This window comes from Macaca fascicularis, chromosome 8 (assembly GCF_037993035.2).
Source record: "Macaca fascicularis isolate 582-1 chromosome 8, T2T-MFA8v1.1".
Taxonomy (NCBI): Eukaryota; Metazoa; Chordata; class Mammalia; order Primates; family Cercopithecidae; genus Macaca; species Macaca fascicularis.
Window position 1 is genome coordinate 84,636,373 of NC_088382.1, and position 26,102 is coordinate 84,662,474.

The following is a 26,102-nucleotide window of genomic DNA, read 5'->3' on the forward strand; positions in this document are numbered from 1 at the left end:
TCACAGGCCAGAGCATACAGTCTCAGAATGGATATTAAGAGGGAAGAGAACCTCTATGTCATAGATCCTTGACTCAGTGGATCCTGTCACCAAACCCCTTCTTAGCCTCAAGACCCTTTGTATTAAACACCTATACACACAATCCTTTCCATTCAGATGTTGCCAATATAAGCTGTCAGGGGAGGCTACACAAAGACAGTGGATTTCTGAAGATCCTGGAAAAGGTAAGAAGTTTATAATTAAGGAAATGGAAAGTCAAGGCACTCCCCACCTGCCTCTTACTCTACATATGCACGAATGAATAGTGACAGTGAGATCATCTTGGGACCTGGAAGCCGTGCAGCCCTGAGCAAGGAATTCCCATCACGGGTTGCACTTTCTGGTTGGGTTACAACATGTGTGTGTTCTTCTGACAGGCAGATGTCTAGAATTTATGTGACAAATTACTCTCCAATTGCTCTACTTTTGTCGAGGTATCCTAAAGCTAACTTGGCAGAGTCAGTGGGCACATTCTCCTGATGATTCACATTCTCATGAACTAAGCTGCTTGTAGGTCAAATAAACGTGTGTTTTAAATGCAGATGATGTTGTTATAATGGAAAGGGATTCGTTGTTTTTCATCGTTGTTTCATTTATATTCACTGCTGCTGTAAACTCATCCAGTCTTACTGATTGAAATACCACTTACATGCTGATGATATTTCAAATTGTATTTAGAGACCTCTCAGTTGAATTTCAGACTAATTTATTCACCTACGTACTTTTCAAAAATTGAGCTCCAGATATTCAGCGGTGGTGGTGATCAGTGGTTATAGTCTAGATATACAGTATTTTGAAGGTAGGGTCAACAAGATTTGCTCACTGAGCAGATATAGACTAAAAAAATAGAGTAGATGACTAGATTTTTGGCCTGAGCAATAAAGAACAGCAACCAGTAAACTTCTTCTGTAAAGGGCCTGATAGTAAATATGTTCAGCTTTGCAGGTCTTATGGTTTATGTTGCAACTACCCAGCTCTGCCTCTGTAGCAGGAAAACATCATAGACAATATGTCACAGGCAGTAGAGGTGACGTGACCTGTCCACCATAGTTAGCTGATTCCTGGACTAGAGAAAGGGCATTGTCATTCACGGATACCAGGAAGACAGCAGGAATAATTGGTTTGGAGGGATGGGGGTAAGGTTATGAATATTTGGAATTCAATTTTGGAAAAGTAGGTACTTGAATAAATTAGTCTGAAATTCAACTGAGAGTCTAGAAATATAATTTGGAATAATACCAGCAGCATATAGTTGGTGCTTCAATCCATGAGACTGGATGAGTTTACCTGGGCAGTGAATATAAATGAAACAAGGATGGAAAAAAAAAGAGAAGTGGATATGGGGACTTGGGCTGAGCCCTGGGAACTTTCCAGCACACAGAGGTTGTGGAGATAAGGAGGAATCAGCAAAGGGATAGAGAAGAAGCAGCCAGAGGAAAAAAGACAAGTGTAGAGTCATGAAACCAAGGGATGAAAGTGTGTCCAGAAAGAGCAAGGGGTCAGGCATGCCAAAAGCTGTTGATAGACCAAGGAAGGTGATGACCAGGAGATGACCTTTGATGACCTTGAAGACAGCTGCTTGGGTGGAGTGGGGATAGGGTGGAAAATCTGCCTTGGGTGGGCTCAAGAGAGAATGGGGAAAGCAAAACTGGAAATTCCCAGTGAAGACAACTCTCTCGAGGAATTTTGTTGTAAAAGAAAAGAGAAGAATGGCATAGCAGTTGGAATAGGAAAAGGGTTCAAAAGAGGATTTTTACAATTATCTATGTGCTTTTAAGATATTTATGTTGCTGGCAATGATTCAGTTCAGAGCCCCTAAAAATAGTGCAACTTGCATCATCTCTTTATAGATAAAGAAATTTACATGAAAGATAATACTCATCTTATTTAAGGAAATAATTCATTATCTTTCTTCAAACATTACAAAAATCCTCTGGATCTCACCTTTATATATTTTGATATACATAATATAGTGTCATATTTTGTAGTTATTTTTGAGGTTGAAGGGAATGCTTTTTAAATCAAGTTTCTTTAATCCTCTTCTACTCTTACAAAGAACTATTTTAACATCATCTAATTAATCTAATCACCACTCTCAAATTCTCCTATGAAAGCCCTTTCTCATCCTCTGCGCCACCCTCCCCTTCCCTGGCCTAACAAGGCTCAGTACTGCCCTCCTGTCTGGTTTAACACAAGTTCTTGTGAATTCAGCTGTCAGCTTCCCTTATTGGCCATTTCACAAGCATTTCTATGTAATGAGGATAAATCCACTAATTTTAAAACAGAACCGTAATCATGCCTATGAAGTGTTTTTAAGCCTTTGGCTGCCCTAAAGGAAAATAATTTTGGCATCACTTAATTTTTAATGCCTTTTTTTTCCCACTTCTATAGGTTAGCACTCTTTTCCCAATCTAAGAAAAAGATCAAATAGCCCTAGCTAAATTATTTTAAAAATAAAAACTTGTCTATGTAAGATGTTTTTGCTTTTTATATTATATATGTGAAATGACACATAAACATCCAAGAAAAAATAAATGTCTATAGGACATGCCATACTATCTCCAATGCCATTGATATGGCATCTAGAAAATAACTGTATATCTGTCCCCCAAAATTCAACGTCTGATATTTTTATTTTCAGCATTTTGTGTATTTGAAAATGGTTTCCATGTGTAGAATAGACTTCTCAAAGGTCACTTTAATTTTCAAAATTAATATTCTTGTTTTTTCCTTAACATTTTAACTTTATAAATTTTTGTTCTTTTCATAAGTATAGTAAGTTTTGACAATCACATTTATTTAATGTTTGTTACCACTTGCAAATTAAATTTCTTAAACTGCATGTACGGGTTTAATAGATTTGATTTTCTTTTTTAGTATTTCAATATATTTATTGATAGTAATACTTTCCATATAGTTAAATAAGTTATATAATTCTAAGAAATGTAGTGATTCAATTCACCTAAATTTTGCAAAACTGTAGAAAAAATTAACAGATTTTCTTATCATTTTCAATGTAAAATCATAAATTCAAGTATTTATATCCATATATATTTAAATTGAAAATGTAAGACTAACATGTTACTGTAATAGGGCATTTTTGTAACCATTACATATATTAGTAATATCAAATAAGATCAGAGTCCTAACCCTAAAAACCCATTCTTTTTAATGTTTTTTAAAACGTAATTTCAACTTTCATATTTTAGGGGGTATATGGGTAGGTTTGTTACCTGGGTATATTTCATGATGCTGAGGTTTGGAGTAAATTGATCCCATCACACAGGTAGTGAGCATAAGACCCAACAGTTTTTCTACTGTTCCCACCTTCCTCCCACCCCTCTCAAGTAGTTCCCAGTGTCTATTTTTCGCATCTTTGTGTCTATGTGTACTCAATGTTTAGCTCCCACTTATAAGTGAAAATGGGCATTATTTGGATTTTTACCTTAAATTTTATCATTTTAAACATCTCTACATTTAATTTTTATATTTGGAGTTAGAGGATCTTACCCAATTAAAAAGGAAAATAAGTCATCTCAATCAGGTTTAGGAATAGAGTCCCAAGTAATTTTGGCGGTTGCCCTCCATTTCTTATTGCATTTCTTATTAGCCAGAGATAGTGGCTGGGATTTAGGACAACATCTTCAGATGTCAGTGGGCTTCATGGTCCTGGCTGCCACTGTGTTGAGGATCCCAAAACTTAGAAAAACAATTGATAAGACAGCCTCATATCTGGTTTGGATCAGTATTATCAAATTTTTCTGTCTACTAATGGAAGTCAGCAACCTTTGCCCATGCAGCAACATTTTTAACTCAATTTTGTATTCAACTCAAGTTATAAAGATATCTGAACTTGATGAGAATCCTGCATTCTTTTCATATTCCTTCTATCTCTTGGCATCACTACTCTTTTAGATATTTAAATGACTTCAGTGTGAATTCTGGATATGTGTCATGTCTTAGTTTGACTATGTGGTTTCAACTTCTTGTGCTTCTCAGACAAGGTACTGTGTCTACCTCAAACTCTCTAATTTTATTTATAAGCACAATAGCTTATGGTGAATATTTTAGTCCAAAGCTAAATCAACCAATGTATGAGCTGACCAACTGAATGTCTCTTAATTAAAAAAGAACGGAAGAAAACTGCTTGGAAGCAATAAAGCATCCTACAAGCATATGCATATTCTGACACCATTATGAACCATTTTAATTTTATGAATTAAAATTTATCTGATTTATCTAATTTAATCATAATATATAACTTCTAATGGGTCTTGTAAATATTTTTGCATATTTACGCATAATATTCTTAATTTTGCCTCATTTTTAAATTGAAATATTTTAAGTGTTTACAAGCAAATTATCTGTGAAAATACCTTATCTATTGAGAGGGATAAGAACTGAGATATCAGAATGTTGAATCTGGTTTAATAAGAGCTCCGTATATATTAGGTGTTTAGTTTTTTCAAGAATAGATAACAATATGTTGCATATTTACTAGGCATTTCATAGAAATAAGTACACACCTGTGCCCTTCTTTCTTCCACTGATACATCTGTAGAGTATATTAAAATCATTTTAAATAAATGCTACAGACACTCAGAGAAATTTGTCAGGTTGCCTATTAAGCATCTGGAAATTAATAAATTAAGTGAAATGTTTAAATAATTTACATCTTCATTTTCTGAACTTTCATAAGTTGTTAAATGTTTCCCATAATTACAATGGCAACATTCATTACAACTTGAAGCTTCCAGATAGGAAAGAATTAATCATAGGTTCTTACAGACCCCACTTTTTTGTTGAAAATTTCTATATTTTTTGTTTCTTAATTTTTTAAATTTTTTATTGATACATAATAGAAATACTTTAGGTACATATGATAATTTAATACATTCATATAATGTGTAAAGATCAAATCAGTGTAATTGGGATAACCATCACTTTAAATTTGTGTCTTTTCTTTATGCTAGAAACATTTGAATAACTCTCTTCTATTTACTTTGAGATATACACTAGATTATTGTAAACTAAAGTCTAGTTATCTATCAAGCACTGGGTCTTATTCTTTCTATCAAACTCTATATTTGTACCCATTAATCAACTTCTCTTCATGTGGTTCTGATAGTTATTAAATAAAGTTATCATTGCTTGTCAGTTTCAAACTTAGTTATTAATATTAATAATTAATATTAATAATAAAACTCATTAATAAATTTAAATAACTGGAGACTAAGGGGATAAATCACTTACTGATCTTTCCCTGGGAATTGTAACCAGTGGAGAAAGACAGAGAAAGTAAATGTAGGTCTCAGTTTTAACAGAGGATACGATGTAATTCCCAAATTTTAGAGCTCACTACCTAAGCCAGACCTTCCCTCTCTCTCGAGTAGATGTGAGTTCTGCCTGGAGACAGAGAGGCAAGAAAGAGCATGGGGCCCTCTGACTTCCCCCGCAGTGAGCATCAGAGGGTAGGTCAGTCCTGTCTCCATGTGGGAGTCTGACAGTGCCTGCCAGACTTTCCAGAATCTTCCTTTAGGGACATGGAGACAGATAGAAACCCTCTCAGTTTCCTAAAAGCAAACACAGTGAGAGAAAGCAATTATCCCTCCTTCCCTGTAACTACCTTCTCTAATATATAATATTTGTACATAGAAATATCTAAAAGCATGGACGTCAGTGAACACATTTTCTTCATATCAAAATTCCCTATAACAGTTAACAAAGGATGGTCTTGTAAGATATTTTTCAGGCATGAACTTTTTAGTTTATCTTTTTGACATACTCAATATTTAGCTTTTAAATATATGAATGAGTATAAATATAGGATTACATATGGTAAATTACTTTTAAAATTGTTAAATGCCTTAATTTTTTATTACTTATTTTTTATTGTACATATTTAAGGTACACAATGTGATGTTTCAATATACATATAGAGAGTGAGATAACGAAAAAGAAATGTCTTGAATATTTTTAATTATTTTGAAAGTAATCTAGATTTGCTTTCTCCATGATATGGAAAATACTAGAACTGAGGAAGTCCCAGGCCATTAGAATATAGATCTTCCTGGCTCTGACGCTAGGGCTACTCAAGTGTATCGAAATCACAAAAAGTTAAAGATGAAAGGGACCCTGAGGATGACCTCATTCAATCTCATTTTACAGATGAGTTAACTGGGAGATCATAAGTGACATGGCCTCAGTCGCAGATGACCTTAGCAGTGGAATTAGGGTTAGAGCACAGGATCCTTGATTAGTCACTGATCCAGGTCAGCACTATGTGTGCGTGGTGTGCCAATATTTCAACATAGGATTATAAGGAAGTGATTTTAGCAGTTATAGATCTGAGTGTGCGCTCTAGTCCAATATGTACAGAATGGATACATGTACTTTTTCCCAAGTAACTACAATTTGTTAGTGACCATGTAGGGGACATAATTTGTTGAAGCTACTACGTCTGAAATGCCTTTATAAGTTAATTGTAGTGTTTTGTATTGTGGTGAACTGCAATCAATATTTTATGAATCCATATTTTGTTAATATTTGGTCAGAAGAAAAAATATTTGATAAATCAATTTTCAACCAAATGAAATGTTTTTTAAAGTTCATTTCAGCCCCAGAGTGCTATAATTTTTGCATGAACTCTGTGAGTGAGTTTATTTTATGCCATCCTAGGTCAATATGTGTAAGATGACTTTGTTTTTCCTAATTTAAAACTATTTCTGAGTAACTAACAAATGTCTTTTGAAAGTAGGCCTCCTGAGGTAACAGGGTCTCTTGAAGAGTTCATCTTTTTTTTTTCTTATTTTGTTTAAAATCGCTAAATTAGTTTCTTTCAATTAAATATGTTGTTATATTAAATAAATCTATGCAATTCATTATCCTCAAGGGAAATGAAGCCTTTTCAGTGATATGGTCAAGCATTCCCATGAGTTTGCTTGAAAGCTTGTAACTTACAGTGAATGCATAGCTACTAATCCTTGCTTAGCTGAACACAATCTGATGGAAGAAAAGTAGGACAAAAAGATCAATAGGACATTTACATACCTCCTCATATAAGCTCCATGTAAATATAAGTGATTATAAAACTGTTGCTTCCTTCTTCACACAAGGTCTCAATTTCTAAAATATACTGCTAACCACTGTCTAGTCACAATGTGAACACTATTTTTCCAGGTAGAATAATATATAAATATTATAAATAGTTTAGGAAATAATGCCATGACATTGAACTATGAAACCAATTTTAAAATAATTATTCTCAACAGGTAAATACATCACTAAATTATGTTAAAAGAGAAAATTTTTAAACTTCTTTTTCTATAATATGTATAAGAATTATAAATATTCTCTATTCTGTATTTTTGCACCTTATGACTTGCTGGAAAATAGATTACCATTTCAGAGCTGATTTATTACTGACAGGTCCACAAATGCTCGACTTGGTTTCGTCTTGTGGCTATGGAAATGAGTATGCCAATCCATATGGTAACTAATATGAATGTATGTTAAATCCATGGCTCATTCAAATTTTGTCATACAATAGTTTTCAATTAAAGAAAATTTACCAGACATCACTAACATCCTTATTAACTTAGCTTTCTCTATAAAGGAAAGCAACAGTTGCTATTTTTCTTAATTTATTTAATTGAGCCATGAAGTACTATGTTTTTATAACACTATGTAGCAGTGTTACTTGTATTAGTTTGTTTCTAGTTTACGCCAACAAAAATGTAAATTCTCATAGTATTATTGTTATTACCACTAATAATTCAAATTATATTATGTATGTAGACTCTATGGGATTTATTATATCATAATAGGGTATGACCTTAAATGTTGCAATATAAAATTAGACATTGTTAATTTTGGTAAAATCAGTTTGAATAAATTGGATCATCTTTGTTTCTTAAAATATATTAATATAATGGCTCCCGATGGCTGTGAAAATTATCTCTAGGAAAACCAATGGACTTTGTTGGATTCAAACTTCAGTAGTCAAGATGAGCTGTCCCCAAGTTACAACTAGTTATGGTATTTTTGTTAACCTTTTCTTTACTAAAGCTGATGTATGAATGTTGGATCTAGATGACACTGAAAAGGCAGTAATTTTTTGTAGTATAACCATATTGCATTACAGAACTTTGAATAACAGTGGCCTGAATTTGCTTTCTTTTAGTTATAGCAGTCTCAGGAATCAGAATTAAAAGAACTCTAGGAGGCCTGGAGCGGTGGCTCATGCCTGTAATCCCCACACTTTGGGAGGCTGAGGCAGGCTGATCACTTGAGGTCAGAAGTTCCAGACCAGCCTGACCAACTTGGTGAAGCCCTGTCTCTACTAAAAAATCACAAAAATTAGCCAGGTGTGGTAGCGCACACCTGTAATCCCAGCAATTTGGGAGGTGGAGGTGGGTGGATCACTTGAGGCTAGGAGTTCAAGACTGGCCTGGCCAACATGGTGAAACCCCATCACTAGGAAAAATACAAAAATTAGCTGGGTGTGGTGGTGTGCGCCTGTAATCCTAGCTACTCAGGAGACTGAGACAGGAGAATTGCTTGAGCCCGGAAGGCGGAGGTTTCAGTGAGCCAAGTTTGCACCATTGCACTCCACTCCAGCCCAGGAAAAAAAAGAAAAGAAAAGAAAAGAAAAGAAAAAACACTCTAGGAAATAGTAACAACATTTATTTCGTCTTACTTTTTGTTTATTATTAGCAAATCCCGTAATGCTGAAGACTTTTTACCTCTACAGGTTTGGGATGAAAATCTTGCGAAATCGGCAGAGGCTTGGGCCGCTACTTGCATTTGGGACCATGGACCTTCTTACTTACTGAGATTTTTGGGCCAAAATCTATCTGTACGCACTGGAAGGTAGGAAGTAGTTTCACTGATGCAGTTTATCCATATGGCTTTATTAATTATGGACTCTAGGAGGGAATTACATCAGTTTCAAATAATATCAACAAATACCTATTGATGCTCACTATGTGTCAGGTACTAATGCTTGGTCTACGAATATTTTAGATGTCTTCCAGAATTATTTAATTGGGTTAAAGGGCCAGTTCCCCTTTTCACCCCTGGAACACCTTCCCTTAGCCTGGACTTTTCTTTGAGCTCACAGAATCTTAGAAAGGGTTAAGCCTGTGCTGTATCTTGCCCCCTCCATCTCAGGAAAAAGCTCCATGACTGTGCAGAGGTTGTGTGTGTGCATGTGTGTGCATATGTACATGCATGAAACTTTCCCATAGTTGCATATACCTGCATATACCTAAATGTATACAATAAAAATGTATGCATTTACATATATTTATACACACACCTATACATGCAGGTATAGGCAGCTATGGGAAAAGCTATTCCAATTTGCTAGGATAATTTTTCTGCCACTGTGCAATGTCATTATCCAACATTTCAAAGACCCATCTCCCCCAAATAAGGAAGGAAAATCAACTGTGCTATTATTAAAACTAAGGGAATTCAAACTGAAGTGAAAAAATGCACTGGGTTCTACTATTGTGACTACTTTTATACATCTAATTCTGAATTGCTTATAAATTTCTGATGGAGGAAGTTTTCGACATGGATTAAACAAGACATTGATGATTCCTGAAATTATTTGCATTTTCTTTGTGGAATGACCAGACACATGTTTAGACAAATACAGAATCACTTACTCCAGCCCTGGCCATTTCCATGCTTGGCCCCACTTGGAGGAATAGAGGACCTGACTAGGTGGTGATGGTGATTGTGAGGGGTGGACGTGCTCTTGGATCTTCATGAATAATCTGTAAAAAGAATAATCAATTTACAGTGTAACATGAGTCCCTTATATATTACCACTGCTGCACTCTGATTTCTTTATTTTCTTGATATGCAGATATCGCTCTATTCTCCAGTTGGTCAAGCCATGGTATGATGAAGTGAAAGATTATGCTTTTCCATATCCCCAGGATTGCAACCCCAGATGTCCTATGAGATGTTTTGGTCCCATGTGCACACATTATACGCAGGTTATTTCAATGACCTTGTTCATTTTTGATTCATACTTTTAAAATATGCTAATACTATTTTGGTGGACATGCATTGTCTTAGCTCTGACGTCTGTAATAGTATATTGTTTTATTTTCACAGATGGTTTGGGCCACTTCCAATCGGATAGGATGTGCAATTCATACTTGCCAAAACATGAATGTTTGGGGATCTGTCTGGCGACGTGCAGTTTACTTGGTATGCAACTATGCCCCAAAGTAAGTACCAGTTTGGATTCTGTTTCCTGGATCCTTTAAAGATGGCAAATATCCCTAGGCTGATAGGTATCTGTGACAGGTAAGTGAGTAGGACTTAGCTATAATGGCCTCTAATCTTCAAATCCACTATCCTTCCAATATTTCTGAAAAAAGGATTAGCTGAAAGATTACTTTTCACAAAGACGGGGATTCTAGTCTAAAATTGTAGGCAAAGCAATTTGAAATGCTGGGGCTCGCTAAATTCTCCTTACCATAGGTTTTAATTATGGCAATTGTAAAATAAACACTGTACCACACAAGCTTTTAATAACTATATAAAATAAATGAAGAATCTTCCGTGATATTCTCATCTATCAGTACAAAAATGTTGGCTTACCTTTTTAGCAAAGCATTGGAAGTCAATTCCTTCTTCCTTCTCTTATTTTTTATATTTAAAAAATTCATAATTTAATCCTAGGGCATACATAAAATGGATTATGGAAATTTATCAAACATTATAAGATATAGCCATATTCGTGAACATTCTTTATGAGGATAAACATTTATCAGCATTTGGTAAAATGCCTCTTGATTACAATAACTCTTCAGATGATAAAATGTTCCAATATTTATACACAATTCTGTTCCCATTTGGAATAAATACCAAAATGTGCAAAGGATTTATGACATTGCTAGTGTCTTCCAAAGTAAGTCTCAAACAAAGATTTTCTCCAGCTATTCCAACATGGGGAGGGAATGAGAAAATGTTTCACAAATAACTGCATTACTCATTTATATGGTAGTATGCCAGTGGCAGTGTTTTTACAAAGTCAGAAAAATAGTGATTCTCCCTATGTTCCCCTCTTCATAATTATTAGAATAGGAAGATTCAGAAAGTAGACTGTGTCTACATTATTTAAAAAAGCATTAAAATTGTACATTTATATGAAAGTTTTAGTTTTACACGTTGTATTTTCCTATGAAACCTTTACCCTTTCTCCCTGACATAAATAGGCCAGTTGGTACCCAAATAGTCTGAGAGATTTTTGTTTCATTTATGTAACTATTCATTTTTGGCCCATAGTTATAATTTTCTAATGTTATCGGTGAGATATATTATTGCTTTATAGGTCCAAGAGATTAAGATATTACATTAACATGCTACATTTCAGTTGTAATAAAGAACAATTTTTCTGAAAACTAAGTAATGAAGAAGGTTTTCAAGTCCTGATTGGTAGCTGAATAATTCTTCCAAACCTAATATGAAATTATGTCAAGTCTAACTGTTATTCAGTGGGAAAAAGAGAGAGGGAGAGAGAGAAAGAGAGAGAGAGAGATAGAGAAGAAGGAATTGAAGGAGGCAAAGAGATAAGTGAAAGAGAGAGAAAGAGAAAGAATTTAGTTAGAATAGCATAAAATGAAAGAATGAATAGTATAAATGTATAAATTGGCTGATTCACTGTTTTGAATATAATTATCCTCTATTCAATAAAATCGGACATTTACGTAAAAGTTTATAGTATAAAATATGTAATAATTTTACTTATAATACAATTTTATTTCCAAGTTTCTGTTTCTAAAAATATGTGCTTCAAAAAAGTGTGAAAAACAAATCGACAAAAAAGATGAAATTAAGATAGCATTGGCTTGGCCCATATGCTTTTATAGCCTTTGGTAAATGCATAGAGGGAGGGCCGGGTGCAATGGCTCACTCTTATAATCCCAGCACTTTGGGAGGCCAAGGCGGGTGATCACCCGAGGTCAGGAGTTCGAGACCAGTCTGACCAACATGGTGAAAGCCTTTCTCTACTAAAAATACAAAATTAGCTTGGTGTGGTGGTGTGTATCTGTAATCCCAGTTACTCAGGAGGCTGAGGCAGGAGAATTGCTTGAGCCTGGGTGGTGGAGGTTGCAGTGAACTGAGATTGCACCATTGCACTCCAACCTGGGCAACAAGAGCAAAACTCTGTCTCAAAAAACAAAACAAAACAAAACAAACAAACAAACAAAAAAAAACATAGAGGGAAATAAGATTATGAATGGTACAGGATTAGAATAAGAGAGCGAGCTACACTCATAAGATAATGCGTTCCTCTGGAACCTTTTTGAGCAAGCCTGTGATGGCATCAAAAGTATGCATGAGGAAGCTTATCCTTAGAGCATAGTGTAGAATAAATTTAATAGAGGTGGGCAGTCTTAAAATCCCATCTCGTTTTGTAATATGAATAAAAGTTTTTCATTTTGAAGATAGATTTTCCTGTATAGATTTTTTTATAGATAAAAGTCTGAATTTTTAATGACTGGTTGATCAAGATATTTTCATGTCTTACAGACTTTATGAGTCACTGCTGGGTCTTAGTTGGGTCTTCAGGAAGATGAGGACCACTTGTTTTACGTTTTAGCCTCTTACCTATTGTTGTCTTATCTTCAACCCTGACTTTTTACCACCGATAAACAAATTTTCTCCCGACCATTCAATTGTCTTCACATTGCTGTCTATATTGCTATTTCTTAGTATTCTAGTTACTTATCACCACGCTACTGAAAACACATTTATTAACTTTTCCTTTATAATTAAAAGAGCAAAATAACAGTATGACGTTATGGCTGTTTAACACTGTAAAGTGGAGATTTTGGTTTATTGTTATGATAATGGTTATCAACACAGTGAAGGAAAAATATTGATAACACAAAGTAATTCAACTAGATAGGCTCAGTATTATCAAAAATCTAATAGCACTAATTTAAAACAATTAGTAGCTATGAATTTGCATATGAAATAAAACTTTTGAAATCATCTTTAATTGTTCCTGAGAGACATTATTCTCTTAATATGAGAATAATGGTATATTGGTTTATACCATTATACCATATATGAGGTTTTTCACGTCTCATTTTATGAAGATTGGGAATCTAAAATACTTTACAGCTTTAGAAGCAAATCTCCTTTTATTGATGATAATATATATTTTGTGTATATGATAACTTGTTACTCATTCCATTACTTTTAAGTCTCCTAGAAAATATTAGCTTCTTTTTTAAATCATCCTTAGATGAGCATTAGTATGAGTTTAAAAGGAGTAAGTTTAAGGGAATATGGCCTGAGTATGTGCTCCAGAAATCTGCTGTAGAAGGAGAGCGATTTGAGTGGAATGAGCCTGGTGTCCCAGGACTCTGTGTCATCAGGTGTTGCAGGGAGAAACTTCTTATCTGTAAATTAACATAGCATCAACAATACTCAGATTACATTTTAAAAGCAAGATATACAGAATAAGTTACTATTGAAATAAGAAATGATTATAACTTTCAGTGACTTTCTAAAGCAACTTCTCAAACAGATCATGACATGTTAATACATATGAACATATGGCTTAAGGACAATCTACTTGTAAAAAATGGATGGGTTGCATTAAGGCTATCTTTTTTCTTTCCCCCCCCTTCTAGAGGCAACTGGATTGGAGAAGCACCATATAAAGTAGGGGTACCATGTTCATCTTGTCCTCCCAGTTATGGGGGATCTTGTACTGACAATCTGTGTTTTCCAGGAGTTACATCAAACTACCTGTACTGGTTTAAATAAGCTTACCTTTTCCTCCAGGAAATATAATGATTTCTGGGAACGTGGGCATGTGTGTGTATATATATATATATTGAATTTTGCACATATTATACATATTTTGTGCTAATCTTGTTTTCCTTTTAGTATTCCTTTGTATAAATTAGTATTTGTCTAGCATGTTTGTTTAATCCTTTGAGATATTTGAAACATCAATTTCTATTTTCTGACCTCTAAGCCTAAATTAAAATATTATATATGTAATGATGACATAGTTGATGCATCCAATCCTAAAATTTACATTCCAAAGGAATTATATCATTATGTTCCTAAGGAATAAGTATATATTTGACCTGTAAGTGTGTATATGTATACATATACATATATATGTGTATGGATTTATATATGCACACAAACATATAATATGTGACGTTACACGTAGATAGTAATATGATTCAGTAGTCAACTTGAGGGAAATTTTTAAAAAACTATTTTCAGATATACATGAGGTGATGGGACTTCTTTAGCACCCATTTCTATAATACCCACAAAATGTTAATTTGTAAAATAGCACTTAGTGATATCTGGAAATAATAATTTAATCAAGTAACGATGAATTTCATTCTGGAGATATTTTTTCTTATTTGAGTCTGCCAAAGGATAATGCCAACGTATATCTTATGTAAATTCTCAGATCATGCCTTCCACTTAGTCTCATTTTATTGAATCAGTCATCATGAGTTGAACGCTTACTACATGCAAGGCACTCTGCTAGTTATGTTCTGATAATGCAGAGATAATTAGACATGGTTCCTGCCCTCAAGAAGCTCACAAAATATTCCGGAAATAATGCTGACTGGTGATTTTGCTATAAAATTATTTTTGAAGGAAGCAGACACAGCAGTATTTACCTGTACGTGGAGCAAGTAATAAGCCATGCAGTGCAATATATACATAAGGCTTCTGCTTCTCATGGAAATTTAGTTACGGTGCTTGGAATGAGAAGGGGAAGGGAAGAATTAACAAGTGCCAAGATTTCTGGAGCAGATCGTAGAGCTGTGACTTTGGAAAAGAGAAAGTAAGACCGTCAGAAAACTAATGAAGTTCAAGAGAAATAAAATTCAGGGAACAGGTATGAAAAGTGTAATTGCACCTAACTACCAGATGGAGAGCTTCAGAATGGGCTATGCTTAGGGTCTAGTACATCTTGAGGCCTGTCAGCAGGAGGCGAAGGATTTCAGAAAGAGATGTGGAGGTGCTGAGGCCACCTCTATCTCTTTGTTGTTTAGCCTGTCATTGACTCAATCTATGTATCTTCTTGGGTCTTTGAGTATTGTACGAAAGATCCTTCGTGCACACCACACGCAGTCATGATTTTGTTAAAGTAGCCTTTTTCAGATGCTTTTCTAAGGGCTAGTTACCAGCTTTATTTTTGTGTTTCTGTAGAAGAAACATTTTCAGTTCTTCGTTGAGTCTGATCATGGAAATCCATTCAAAGTCACTATGAAAATTTTCCTCATGTAATTTGGAAATGCAACATTTTCCTATCATGAAATCTCTTTCAGAGAGGAGAATACAACATATTGGTCCAGACATTTAACATATTGCACTTCAAGTACGTGTGTGTGTGTTTTATTCAGGTTGTGTAATGCTTCCATAGAATTACAGAACAATTAAATATGGTTAGTTCCAGAGTGCAAATAACAGAAGGAAGCTACTTGTTTAAAATTCCATACACATTTGCAGTTTCTTAGGTTGGATACTTTGAAAGATGACAGATCATTAAATCCATTCAATGGTGAAGAAATACACCATCTGGAGATTGAGTTATTATTCTTATAAAATTATTATTATAAATTATTATTATAAATTATTATTATAAATTGAATATGGTGACCAAATGCTTTGATATCATACCACTCTGCCTCTGTGGGCACATATGCAGATGCTACTAAAGATAAATAATTTTGAGATTAAAATGGAGAATAGAAGTAATTACATTATTTAGGTCTTAATCCAACTTTTTTCTAATATATCTAGACAATTGTAGGGGAAGCTCATTCATTGGATATTTGCTTGATTTTATCTAGAAAGTTTTTCCTTCTTCGATTTTTCTATATTCATTCTACAGAAACAGCAATAAGTACTATTAAACAGAAGATGGCTACACTAAGTTCCAGTTTTGTTGCTGAATTGCTTCTGTGAGTTCACTTTTCAGTTATAAGGAAGAATAATATTTACTACATATTTCACAGGAGTTCTTATGAAGGTAAAATTACCAGATTAATAAAAATTCATGAAAATTAAAATTTTCATTAATATTATGAAACGTTTATTTGAGATTAAATTAAATTTTTCACGAGCCCGTCTTTGGCAGGAACTCTGTTTAATCTTGTATTTATCCCAGCTTCTTAAATGGTGTAACATAATAAATGTTTAATAAATGCTTATATGAATGGATTTTTAGAATTAACTAAAAAGCCAAGAATGGCAACAATTTACAGAAATCCCATCTTTCCATGCTTAAGACAAAAATGTCTTAAATACAAAGTTTTGATTGTATCAAAAATCCAGATAAATCATCAAATATATCAGATTAAGACTAGGGTCTACACACTTAGGCAACAATCCTTTCTAAACCATGACAAGAACTACAAGTTTATTTATAATTTAACAACTCAGCTGAAAATATAACGGGTATATTTGTTATTCTAACTCTTTTTTTTAAAGTTAATAATATAAAGTGGCCATGTAAAATATTTTATTTTCCAGGCTAAAGCAAATGAAAGTTTGCTAGTATCAACACAGCCTGCCATATTTTTCACAGCATGCAACAATGGTGCTAAGATAACTATTTCTCACTGTAATTGCCAAAGGCAGAAAGGGTCTGGGTATAAGCTATTTCATAAGAGCAGCTTTAAATTGTCAGTATTAAGGTTTTCATGTGGAAAGGTATCACTAAAAAAAAAAAAAAAAGTAATTGGCATACGTATTTCATAGCATCAATCCTCTCTATGGTGTTGATTTTTTTATATGACCAGTAGAAAAATTTTAATATTCCCACAATACAGGTTTTGGGGCTTCCATATCATCAAGAGGCTTAATTATAATTTTAGAATTAAACTGATGGATTTTATTATAGAATTATCTGTGAGTTGTGTAGGCACAGTCTTAATGTTTCTGGTTATGATAGATAAGTTTGCTCAAAAAATGTGGATGAAGTCATTATTGTTCTTACTGTTTTTGCTTCTGTTCAGTTGTCTAAGCATCATCCCTTCTGTGGCCCATCACCCAACAGAGTTTCCCTACAAATTTCATTTGGCAGCGCCATAACATTCATTTGAAAAGTTCATGGAAACATTCATTTGAAAGTTCCATGCAGCTTTAGCACAGAGTTGACCAAACACTAGGGCAAGTTCAGTTTACACAGAATATTTGAATTGAAACAATAGATATTTTTCTCATAATATGCACTTGTGTGAAACCAACTTATCTATGTAATGAAATCGAATACATATTTAAGCCAGTTTATTTGTTCTGTGTTGATGCCGTGCTTGTGAAATATATGCACAAGCTAAACACATAATTTGAATGGGACTATGAAGGAAAAATAATGCTTAGACTTTGGTGTAGGTTCTTCCTGTGTAGCCATATACCCAGGTTCTGCAGTATCAAAGGATGCCAATCTTGACATAGATGGAAGCCCTTACCTACCAAAGTGATTAGGGAGAATAAAGTTACATTTGTCTTAATGTCTAACATTATCTTTGCTTTTATGTTTCATAAAAATTTGTCATTATTTGTGTTGGTGAAACATATAATCACGTCCAATCATTGGGACACAAGCAAAATAATTTTTAAAATGATGTTATTGTTTAAATTTGACTTATGGGAGATCAGTAAAAAACTTAGAAGGTTTAACACTTCATTGATTAATGGTGCTGAAAACACATTACAATTACCACATATCCTTGCTATCAGTTTTGAAGTTTCTTAGCAATTAAAGTTTTTTTATTCAGTGTGAACTGTCAGTATCTGTTCTGGTGCTAAATATATGGTGCTAAATGAATTGTTAGTGTTGATGGCTTTAGTAATGCTCCTTTTATGCATTGTTAAAAGTGTTATCCATTCAATTCCTGATTCAGAAATATTAATAAAATCCTGTGTTAAATTAATCTTTACCAAAAATAGGCAAATTAACTCTTGTTTTAATTCAACAGTCGAAAATTATTTAGGTGTTACAGAATGTAAATATATTTCTTTGGGAGTTATTGATTTTCTTTTTTAAATTTTTTTATAGCTTGGCAATGTCCAAAGTCACATATCACCTAAACTGGTTAGATTGTCTACAACTAATAATGTTGCAGGCACTGGCGCCCTCTGGTGGTTATGAGGACAAATTCTTAATGGCTGCTTGACTTACAGCAAAAGCCATTTCTGTTCCATAAAAATTTGTTGCGCGATATTAGAATTCTCATATATTTCCTAAATCTGACAGCACCTAAAAATGTTTGATAATATTAACATGTATCTAAGAGGAAAGGCGAGTTAATATATTCTGGCACCCACTTTCCTAATTAATAATGTTTTCCATGATTTTCCAGGTCTGAGGCACTTATTAAAATGCTCCTTTTTTTTTTTTTTTTTTTTTTGAATTAGGTATTGCTAAAATATATTTTTAAATTTAATTAGCTTTATAAATACAATTAGAATTACATTTAATTAACAAAATTATAACTGTCTCACTTTCAGAAGTGATCATTTGTTTTTATTTAGCACAGTTCATAAGATAAAAAACATATAGAAAAATAATCAATTTCATATATAAAAGGATTATTTCCCCACTTTTAATTATTGGCCTATAATTTGACAATGTTATTTGGTCATATTATTGAACTAATGTATTATTCCATTCAAAGTCCTTCTAGATTGAAAAATGTATGCAAAAGTTTAGGATTATATCATCTGTAACTAATATAGATAATACTCTCCTGTAAACCTTCAGTTTAGGTATATAATTGGGTGTATCTCTTTTGTGATCTGGGTGTAATCTCTTTTGTAATCTGTTTTGACAGATTTCTGGAATTATGTTAGCATGATCAAGTAAGATTTACCTTGAAGCACTTTCCAAATTGATATTTCCAAACTTATTTTAAAGCAGTAGAACCTTTTCTATGAACTAAATCCCATGCAAAACTCCAACTTGTAGCATACATAAAATGGACTTACTTGTTCCCCGCACCTTCTCCAGTGCCTAGGAATATTCTCTGAGCCCTAGGATTGATTCTACTACACAGAGCAACATTAATCTAAATGGTTTAGCTCCCTCTTTTTTCTCTAAGAACAATCAGCTAATGAAAAAAAAATTTGAGGGCCTAAATGATTCCAATGGTTGTTTGAAATACTCAGTTCAGTTTGTACATGTTAGCAGTCTTTTAGTTTGGAGGAGAATTAAATACTGTGCTAAACTGGTGCTTGGATACATACTGCAGCATCTGATGTTTTATTTGACAAACAGAATTTTGGTACCATAATATTTTGAGAATTAGAGATGATTGTGATGCATATATATAAACACTATTTTTAAAAAATATCTAAATATGTCTCATATATTTATATAATCCTCAAATATACTGTATCATTTTAGATATTTTTTTAAACAGATTAATTTGGAGTTGTATTCATTACCTAATGCTGTGGCAAAAACGGTGCTTCTGATGTTGTGATATAGTGTTGTGAGTGTGTACATATATAAAACCTGTGTAAACCTCTGTCCTTATGAACCATAACAAATGTAGCTTTTTAAACTCCATCGTATTACTTTTCTTTCAATAAAAGAGTATAATTAATTGTGTTGTTTTTGAAGTATATCTAATTGTTTTCTTTATTTTCATAATTTTAAAGTAGATTAGACACTAGATGAACTGGCCTGTTGGATGGACCATCTACCAGTTTTGATGAGAGATAATTCACTATTCTAAAGCAACAATGATTGTATCTTTAATGCATCACTGAACACCAACTTTTCTATTTTTCTTTCTTCCTTCCCTTTCTTATTTTCTTCCCTCCTTCTTTCCTTCTTTTGCCACTAAATCCCCCAAAATATTTTGAGGTATCATTACAAAAGATATTTCCATGGAGGGAGAAGAAAAGAACATCAAGAAGTCCTGACTCAGGAAAACTGCAGCAGTTGACCATGAATATTTTTTTGTTCCTTCCTAGAGAGGGCGTCTAAGCCTTTCTAAGGGAGAGGCACCATCTCAGGCCACCAATCTGCCCAAGGCTGGAGACTCCCAGGGTGGCTCTTTCTTGTAGAGGGGTAACTCCTTCATCTCTAATGAGATGGTTGATCTCACAGACCAGCTGAGAAAGACCAGAATCTAAGACTTCATTTAAATTTTTCCTTACCATTGAGAGAGCCTCACAAACTGAAGCCTTTTCAAAGAGCATCTCCCCCCAACCCTGCAGCTCTCTCTCAGCTTCTCTTTCTCTTGCTAGTTGTCCTTGCTCACTTCACTTCCTCCTATTTGAAGCCTCTGGTTTTCCACTCACAATTTTGCGAAGTTCTGTCATCTCCAGAGGATGTGGGGTTCCATTCACTGATCGGTGCGTGTGTATGTGCATGCATGCATGTGCAGGTGTGTGAGGTGTGTGTGCTGCAATTTCTAGCCCCGCAGAGGCCTGACTGATGCTAGCAAAATCTCATCCTTCTATTCTTGGACATCTCTGAAGGTGAAGAAATGGGGCGGGGGGTGATGACCGCATTCAGTCTTACCCACTGGTGATCACTAATTAGCCTACGCTCTCATGAGAGGCAATGCCCCCTGACGAGGCAGACACTGGCTTTCCCAGATACAGCATTACTGTGCTCTTATGAGCAACACCTATTCCTGCTGTCATTTGACTCTGCCCTAGGTCCTTCTGAGACAGCAACCTTGGCACTGTGGTCCCACAGAGCACTGACTCTCTCCTGGGCCGTGCTTACCTTTTGCAGGAGTGATTGGTCCCACCTGATCCTGTCTTAGCAAAATAGAGAGGTGGCACACATCCTCAGTTGAATATGTGTGACCCCAACTTTCTCCTTTGATGAAGGACAAGTGAAGTCCTGGCATGTTTCCTTCATTGATAGCCTAATAATTGAAGGGAACATGCCAGCTTATGAAGGAACACATGGACTTTACCAAACTTAAGGGCGGACAGAAATTCATTCTGTGACTTTCTACATAACACATTGAACAATGTAGTTAATTATTTCAAAAATGATTTTTTACTGACAATATGCATATGAAAATGGTATAACTATACTTTATTCTAAAAGCGAAAAGGTATGTAAAAATTCTACGGCTCTAGAACCCATCAGTATCCTGAAAAATTGTGTATGCATTTATGCTTTAACTCAGCAATTCCTCTTCTACACATCCATTCCAGAGATACACTGGCAAAATATGAAATGGTATGTGTGCAGTGTGAATCATTATACCATGATTTGTAACTATTTGTAATAGTGTTAGCAAAACATCTATTCTAGACAGGGAGAGGTTGACAAGAGACACAAAGTAAGACATGGAATATGTCAGAGGGTAATCAACACTATGGAGAAAAAATAAGGCAGGATGAGGCAGAGGAAGAACAGGGAAGGAGGATGCTTAATTTTACCTAAGGAAAGCCCTAAGGAAAGTAACACTTCAGCAAAGATATGAAAGATTTGCTGGAGATAGATAGCCATGTGGCAATTACACCTGGCCATCTACCATGTGGAGGCTGGGAAGAAGTTTCCAGGCAGTGGAAGGTGGAGGGCAAAGGCCTTGTGGCAGGACCTTGCCTATCTGGTCCGCAGGTATGCAGCAGAGGGGGAGAATAAAATAGTATTAAAAAGGGGGGCCAGGTGCAGTGGCTCATGCCTGTAATTCCAGCACTTTGGGAGGCCAAGTTGGGTGGATCACCTGAGGTCGAGAGTTTGAGACCACCCTGGTCAACATGGTGAAGCCTGTCTCTACTAAAAATACAAGAAATTAGCCAGACGTGGTGGCAGGTGCCTGTAATCTTGGCTACTTGGGAGACTAAGGCAGGAGAATCGCTTGAACTCTGGAGGCAGAGGTTGCAGTGAGCTGAGATCACGCCATTGCACGCCAGCCCGGGCGACAGAGTCAAACTCTGTCTCAAAAACAAAAACAAACAAAAAAGTAAAAAATAAAAAAATAAAAAAAGAAGAAAAAAGAAAAGGGGCCAGAGATTTCTTAAAGGATGTAGAATTATGGCTAGGTAATAGGAATAAGTTTTATGTTCTATACCACCATAGGATTACCATGGTTAACAATAACATAGAGTTTCAAATAACTACAAGGAAGATATTGAATATTGCCAACACAAAAACTGGTGTTTGAGATCATTACCCTGATCAGATCACAATATATTACATGTATCAAAAAACCTCACTGTGTGCCCCATAAAACGTACACTTATGTGTCAATTAAAAAAAAAAAGAAGAAAATGAGGACAGGGAGGTCACAAAATACTGTGTGGACTAGATTATTGTAAGGACTTTGACTTTTATTCTGAGTGAAACAGAAAGTCATTGAGAGTTTTAAGCAGAAAAGTGCCATGATTTGACACATTTCAGAAGGATCACTATTTTCACCGTGCTTAAAATAGACTGTAAAGAGGCAGAGAGGTCACCTTCATTAGGATCTTGCTCTGTCAATCATCTTTTCTTTCTCTGGTAGTTTTACTCTTCTTCCAAGCCCAGAAGAGCATACACAAAACAGCCACTGTCTTATCCACTGTTTGGTCCCTGACCACTCAGACTCATGAATGTGCCTCACATAGTCATTGACTTCATTTTTTGATCCGATTATTAGATTTTTCCTATAGAGTTGTTTGAGCTCCTTATATATTCCAGTTATTGATCCCTTGTTGAATGGGTAGTTCAAAAATATTTTCTCTCATTCTTCAGGTTATCCCAATTGCCTGCTTAATCCCTGGCCTCTTGCAATTCATTCATTCTACAAACATTTTTTAGCATGTTTTACATGTTAGGTACTGTTTAAAATAAAAATCAGGCATGTGTATACCTGCCAGAAACTTATGTTGTGGTAGGTGGCAGAAATATAGAAATCACTAAGTGTATAATAAAATGTCCAGTGGAGATCATTGCTAGGAGGAAAAATGAAATGGGAGGACAGAGAGGATGAGGGGCCCATGGGTACCTGAGCTGGTCAAGAAGGGCCTCGCTGAAGAGGTAAAATTTGAGCCAACACCTGAGTGATGTCGACTCTTCCTCAAATGCAACTGTGCCTTGAAAGAACTGTGTGATTTCACTGAAAATAACTAGAACTTTTATTGTGTTTCTTCATTGTTTCTGTTGAATTTAAGGCAGTTTTCATTTGATTTTTCTTGAAATTCTTTTTCAGTTCTGTACTATCCTAGTTGAGCTCTATTATCTCTGGGACTTTGAGTGGTTTAATGAGGAATCCATATCCCCAAGGCCAAGCCTGACATGTCACTCTGTGGTTCAAATACTTTTCTTTGCTTCTTTCTCCTTATAGAATAAATGCAAACAGCCTTTATTTTCATTTAACTACCCTCATGCTGAGGCCAGAATTTATATTTACAGCTTATTGCTGCTATGCTTCACATTTTTTTCTAAGGATAAACTGATACTTGGTATCACTTATATCCTCTTCCATACTTCCCAACATCTCTGCTGAGTCTCATACAATTGACATTGCCTGGGCATGCGTGGGACAGCACGCATCTGTCATGGCTTTGATTTTACCTCTTCTGGGGGTCTTTGACTTCCCCATTTACAAGCATACTTTCCTTTGAGCCCAAACAGCACTTGAATGATATCTCTATTCTTGCATTTGCCTTCTAGTTTCCCTTACTGCATAATCATAAACATCCTAAAAATATCTGTAGTACACAACAAGGTCTGTGCTAGGGTCATCTTTGTATTACAAACTATTAGCACAGAATAGCCATTTGCCATTGAAAGAATTGATTCTTTTGTTCAGGACTGTGGTCAAGCTGTCATATTTTTTCTGCCATAGTCATATACCTGCAGGTACATGAGTGACTAACAGATGCCACTCTTGTAGCTATCTGCAGTGGCATACTTCTGTTGCAAACTTATGGGAACTTAGAGTAGCTACATTATAGGAATATTAAATATATTTTTTCCATTAGTCATATTAAATGTAGAGAAATAGACAATGTTTGTCAAAGAAATGTCTGTCAAATGCAGAGAATATGTGAATGGTTTTTAGTTTTCCAATCTTTGACAAACTAATGTAATTCATACTTCAAGTGGACCAGTGAGTGTGTGGTGATGTTTTCAAAGATGCTTGAGAATAAAGTTGAAGAGAAACACTGAATAAATAAGAGTAAGAAACAGATATAAGGGTTGTACATTTTTTCAAAAATCGTTCAAGGCTCTTCTTTAATTAAAAGTATTTTCGGGTGGGGTGGCTAATGCCTGTAATTTTAGCACTTTGGGAGGCCAAGATGGGTGGATCACCTGAGGTCAGAAGTTCGAGACCAGCCTGACCAACATGGTGAAACCCCATCTCTACTACAAATACAAAAGATTAGCCGGGCGTGGTGACGCATGCCTGTAATCCCAGCTATTTGGGAAGCTGAGGCAGGAGACTCCCTTGAACCTGGAAGGCGGAGGTTGTTGTGAGCTGAGATGGCGCCATTGCACTCCAGCCTGGGTGACAGAGTGAGACGCTGTCTCAGAAAAAAACAAAACAAAACAAAACAACAACAAAAAAGTATTTTCAAAGATCATTTCTACTTAGTATAAATTTAAATACCAATTATAATAGAATAGCTGATCCCCTTGTTAAGTAAATATTTATGGCAAAATATAACTTTATAATTCAAATAATTCTTAATACCCTCCAGTAAATAAATATTTTTTATGGCATTTCAAAGCACCTATTCTATTTCCTAGTTTTTTTTTTTCTTAAGCACAATGCACAAACAAAACATTAAATAAAAAGTATAAAGGTATCACCTTCTATGTGTTTCATATACATGCATATTTTTACATATTAAAAAACAGTCCACATTATTTGCATTCTACTCATTTCACTAGTGGAAAAGCTAGCCAGCTACATTCTAGAACGAAATGTACTGTAACGCATTTTTTTTTTTTTTTTTTTGAGATAATGTCTCCCTCTGTTGCATAGGCTGGAGTGCAGTGGCATGATCTCAACTCACTGCAACCTCTGCCTCATGAGTTCAAGCGAATCTCATGCCTCAGCCTCCCAAGTAGTTGCTATTACAGACTTGCACCACAACACCCAGCTATTTTTTGTATTTTTAGTAGAGATGGGGGTTTCACCACGTTGGCCGGGCTGGTCTCAAACTCCTGACCTCTGTTGATCTGCCAACCTCAGCCTCCCAAAGTGCTGGGATTACAGGTGTGAGTCACTACGTCTGGCCTATAATGCAATATAAAATGAGAATATCAAGTATACCTTAGGAAGACCTGGGGTTTGTGGGTAGGTATGGACTCTTGGACTTTCTGACTGAGATGATCTCTGAAACAAATCCTCTCTTCCTATTCCTGTTCTCCATAATCATGAGATTTTTTTCCCAAATTGATGTAAGACATTTGGTAATATATTTAAAGTTTTAAAACTCGAATCACAACATATTAAAAGAAAATGGCACCTGAGTACATCATATTACTAAAAATCAAAGGCAATGAAAGGCTTTAAAGCAGCTGAAACAAAGGACAATAGTCATTAATGGTACAAGAAGTAGACCAAAGGGTGGTTTTCAGTAGAAACTTTGAATGATGGAAGGCAAAAGAATAACATCCTTAAAGTATTAAAAGTAGAAAATCTCCAAACTGAAATTCCAAACCTGTAGACCTTATCATTCAAAAATAAAAATGAAATAACATATTTGCAGATTGAAAGAAAAAAGTTGAGAGAATTATTACCTGAATACACTAATGGGTGTTCTTCAGACACAAGGAAGATGATACTAGATGAAAAAAGTAAACTATAAGAATAAATAAATAATGCCAGAAAGGTGAATACAAAGGGAATATAAATGAGTATTAACTGTTTAAAATGAGAACAATAATGGTGTCTTACGGGGTTTATAATGTATATACAATAATATGTATGACAACAATAATACAAAGTGGGGAGGAAAATAGAGTGTCTTGCATTGATTAGGAAATGGTAGCTGTATTAATTTAAGTAATAAGTTAAGAAACCATATAATCTCTAGAACAATTATTGAAGGAATAATAGAAGAATGTA

The 26,102-nt window shown here is 34.8% G+C and overlaps 1 protein-coding gene across 3 annotated transcripts in view; it reads left to right on the top strand.

Annotated features, from left to right (window-relative positions):
* Positions 1 to 19,667, top strand: part of PI15 (peptidase inhibitor 15) — a 29,550-nt gene extending 9,883 nt beyond the window's left edge. For 2 of the 3 annotated variants that reach the window (XM_005563567.5, XM_005563568.5), the window contains exons 3-6: positions 8,792 to 8,910; positions 9,917 to 10,049; positions 10,171 to 10,286; positions 13,710 to 19,667. In XM_005563567.5, the coding sequence (XP_005563624.1) occupies positions 8,792 to 8,910; positions 9,917 to 10,049; positions 10,171 to 10,286; positions 13,710 to 13,845 (504 nt within the window). In that variant the 3' untranslated portion in view covers positions 13,846 to 19,667. The remainder of the gene's footprint in view (positions 1 to 8,791; positions 8,911 to 9,916; positions 10,050 to 10,170; positions 10,287 to 13,709) is intronic. The other variant, XM_074000021.1, reaches the window with a different exon arrangement.
* The last annotated feature ends 6,435 nt before the right edge of the window (positions 19,668 to 26,102 follow it).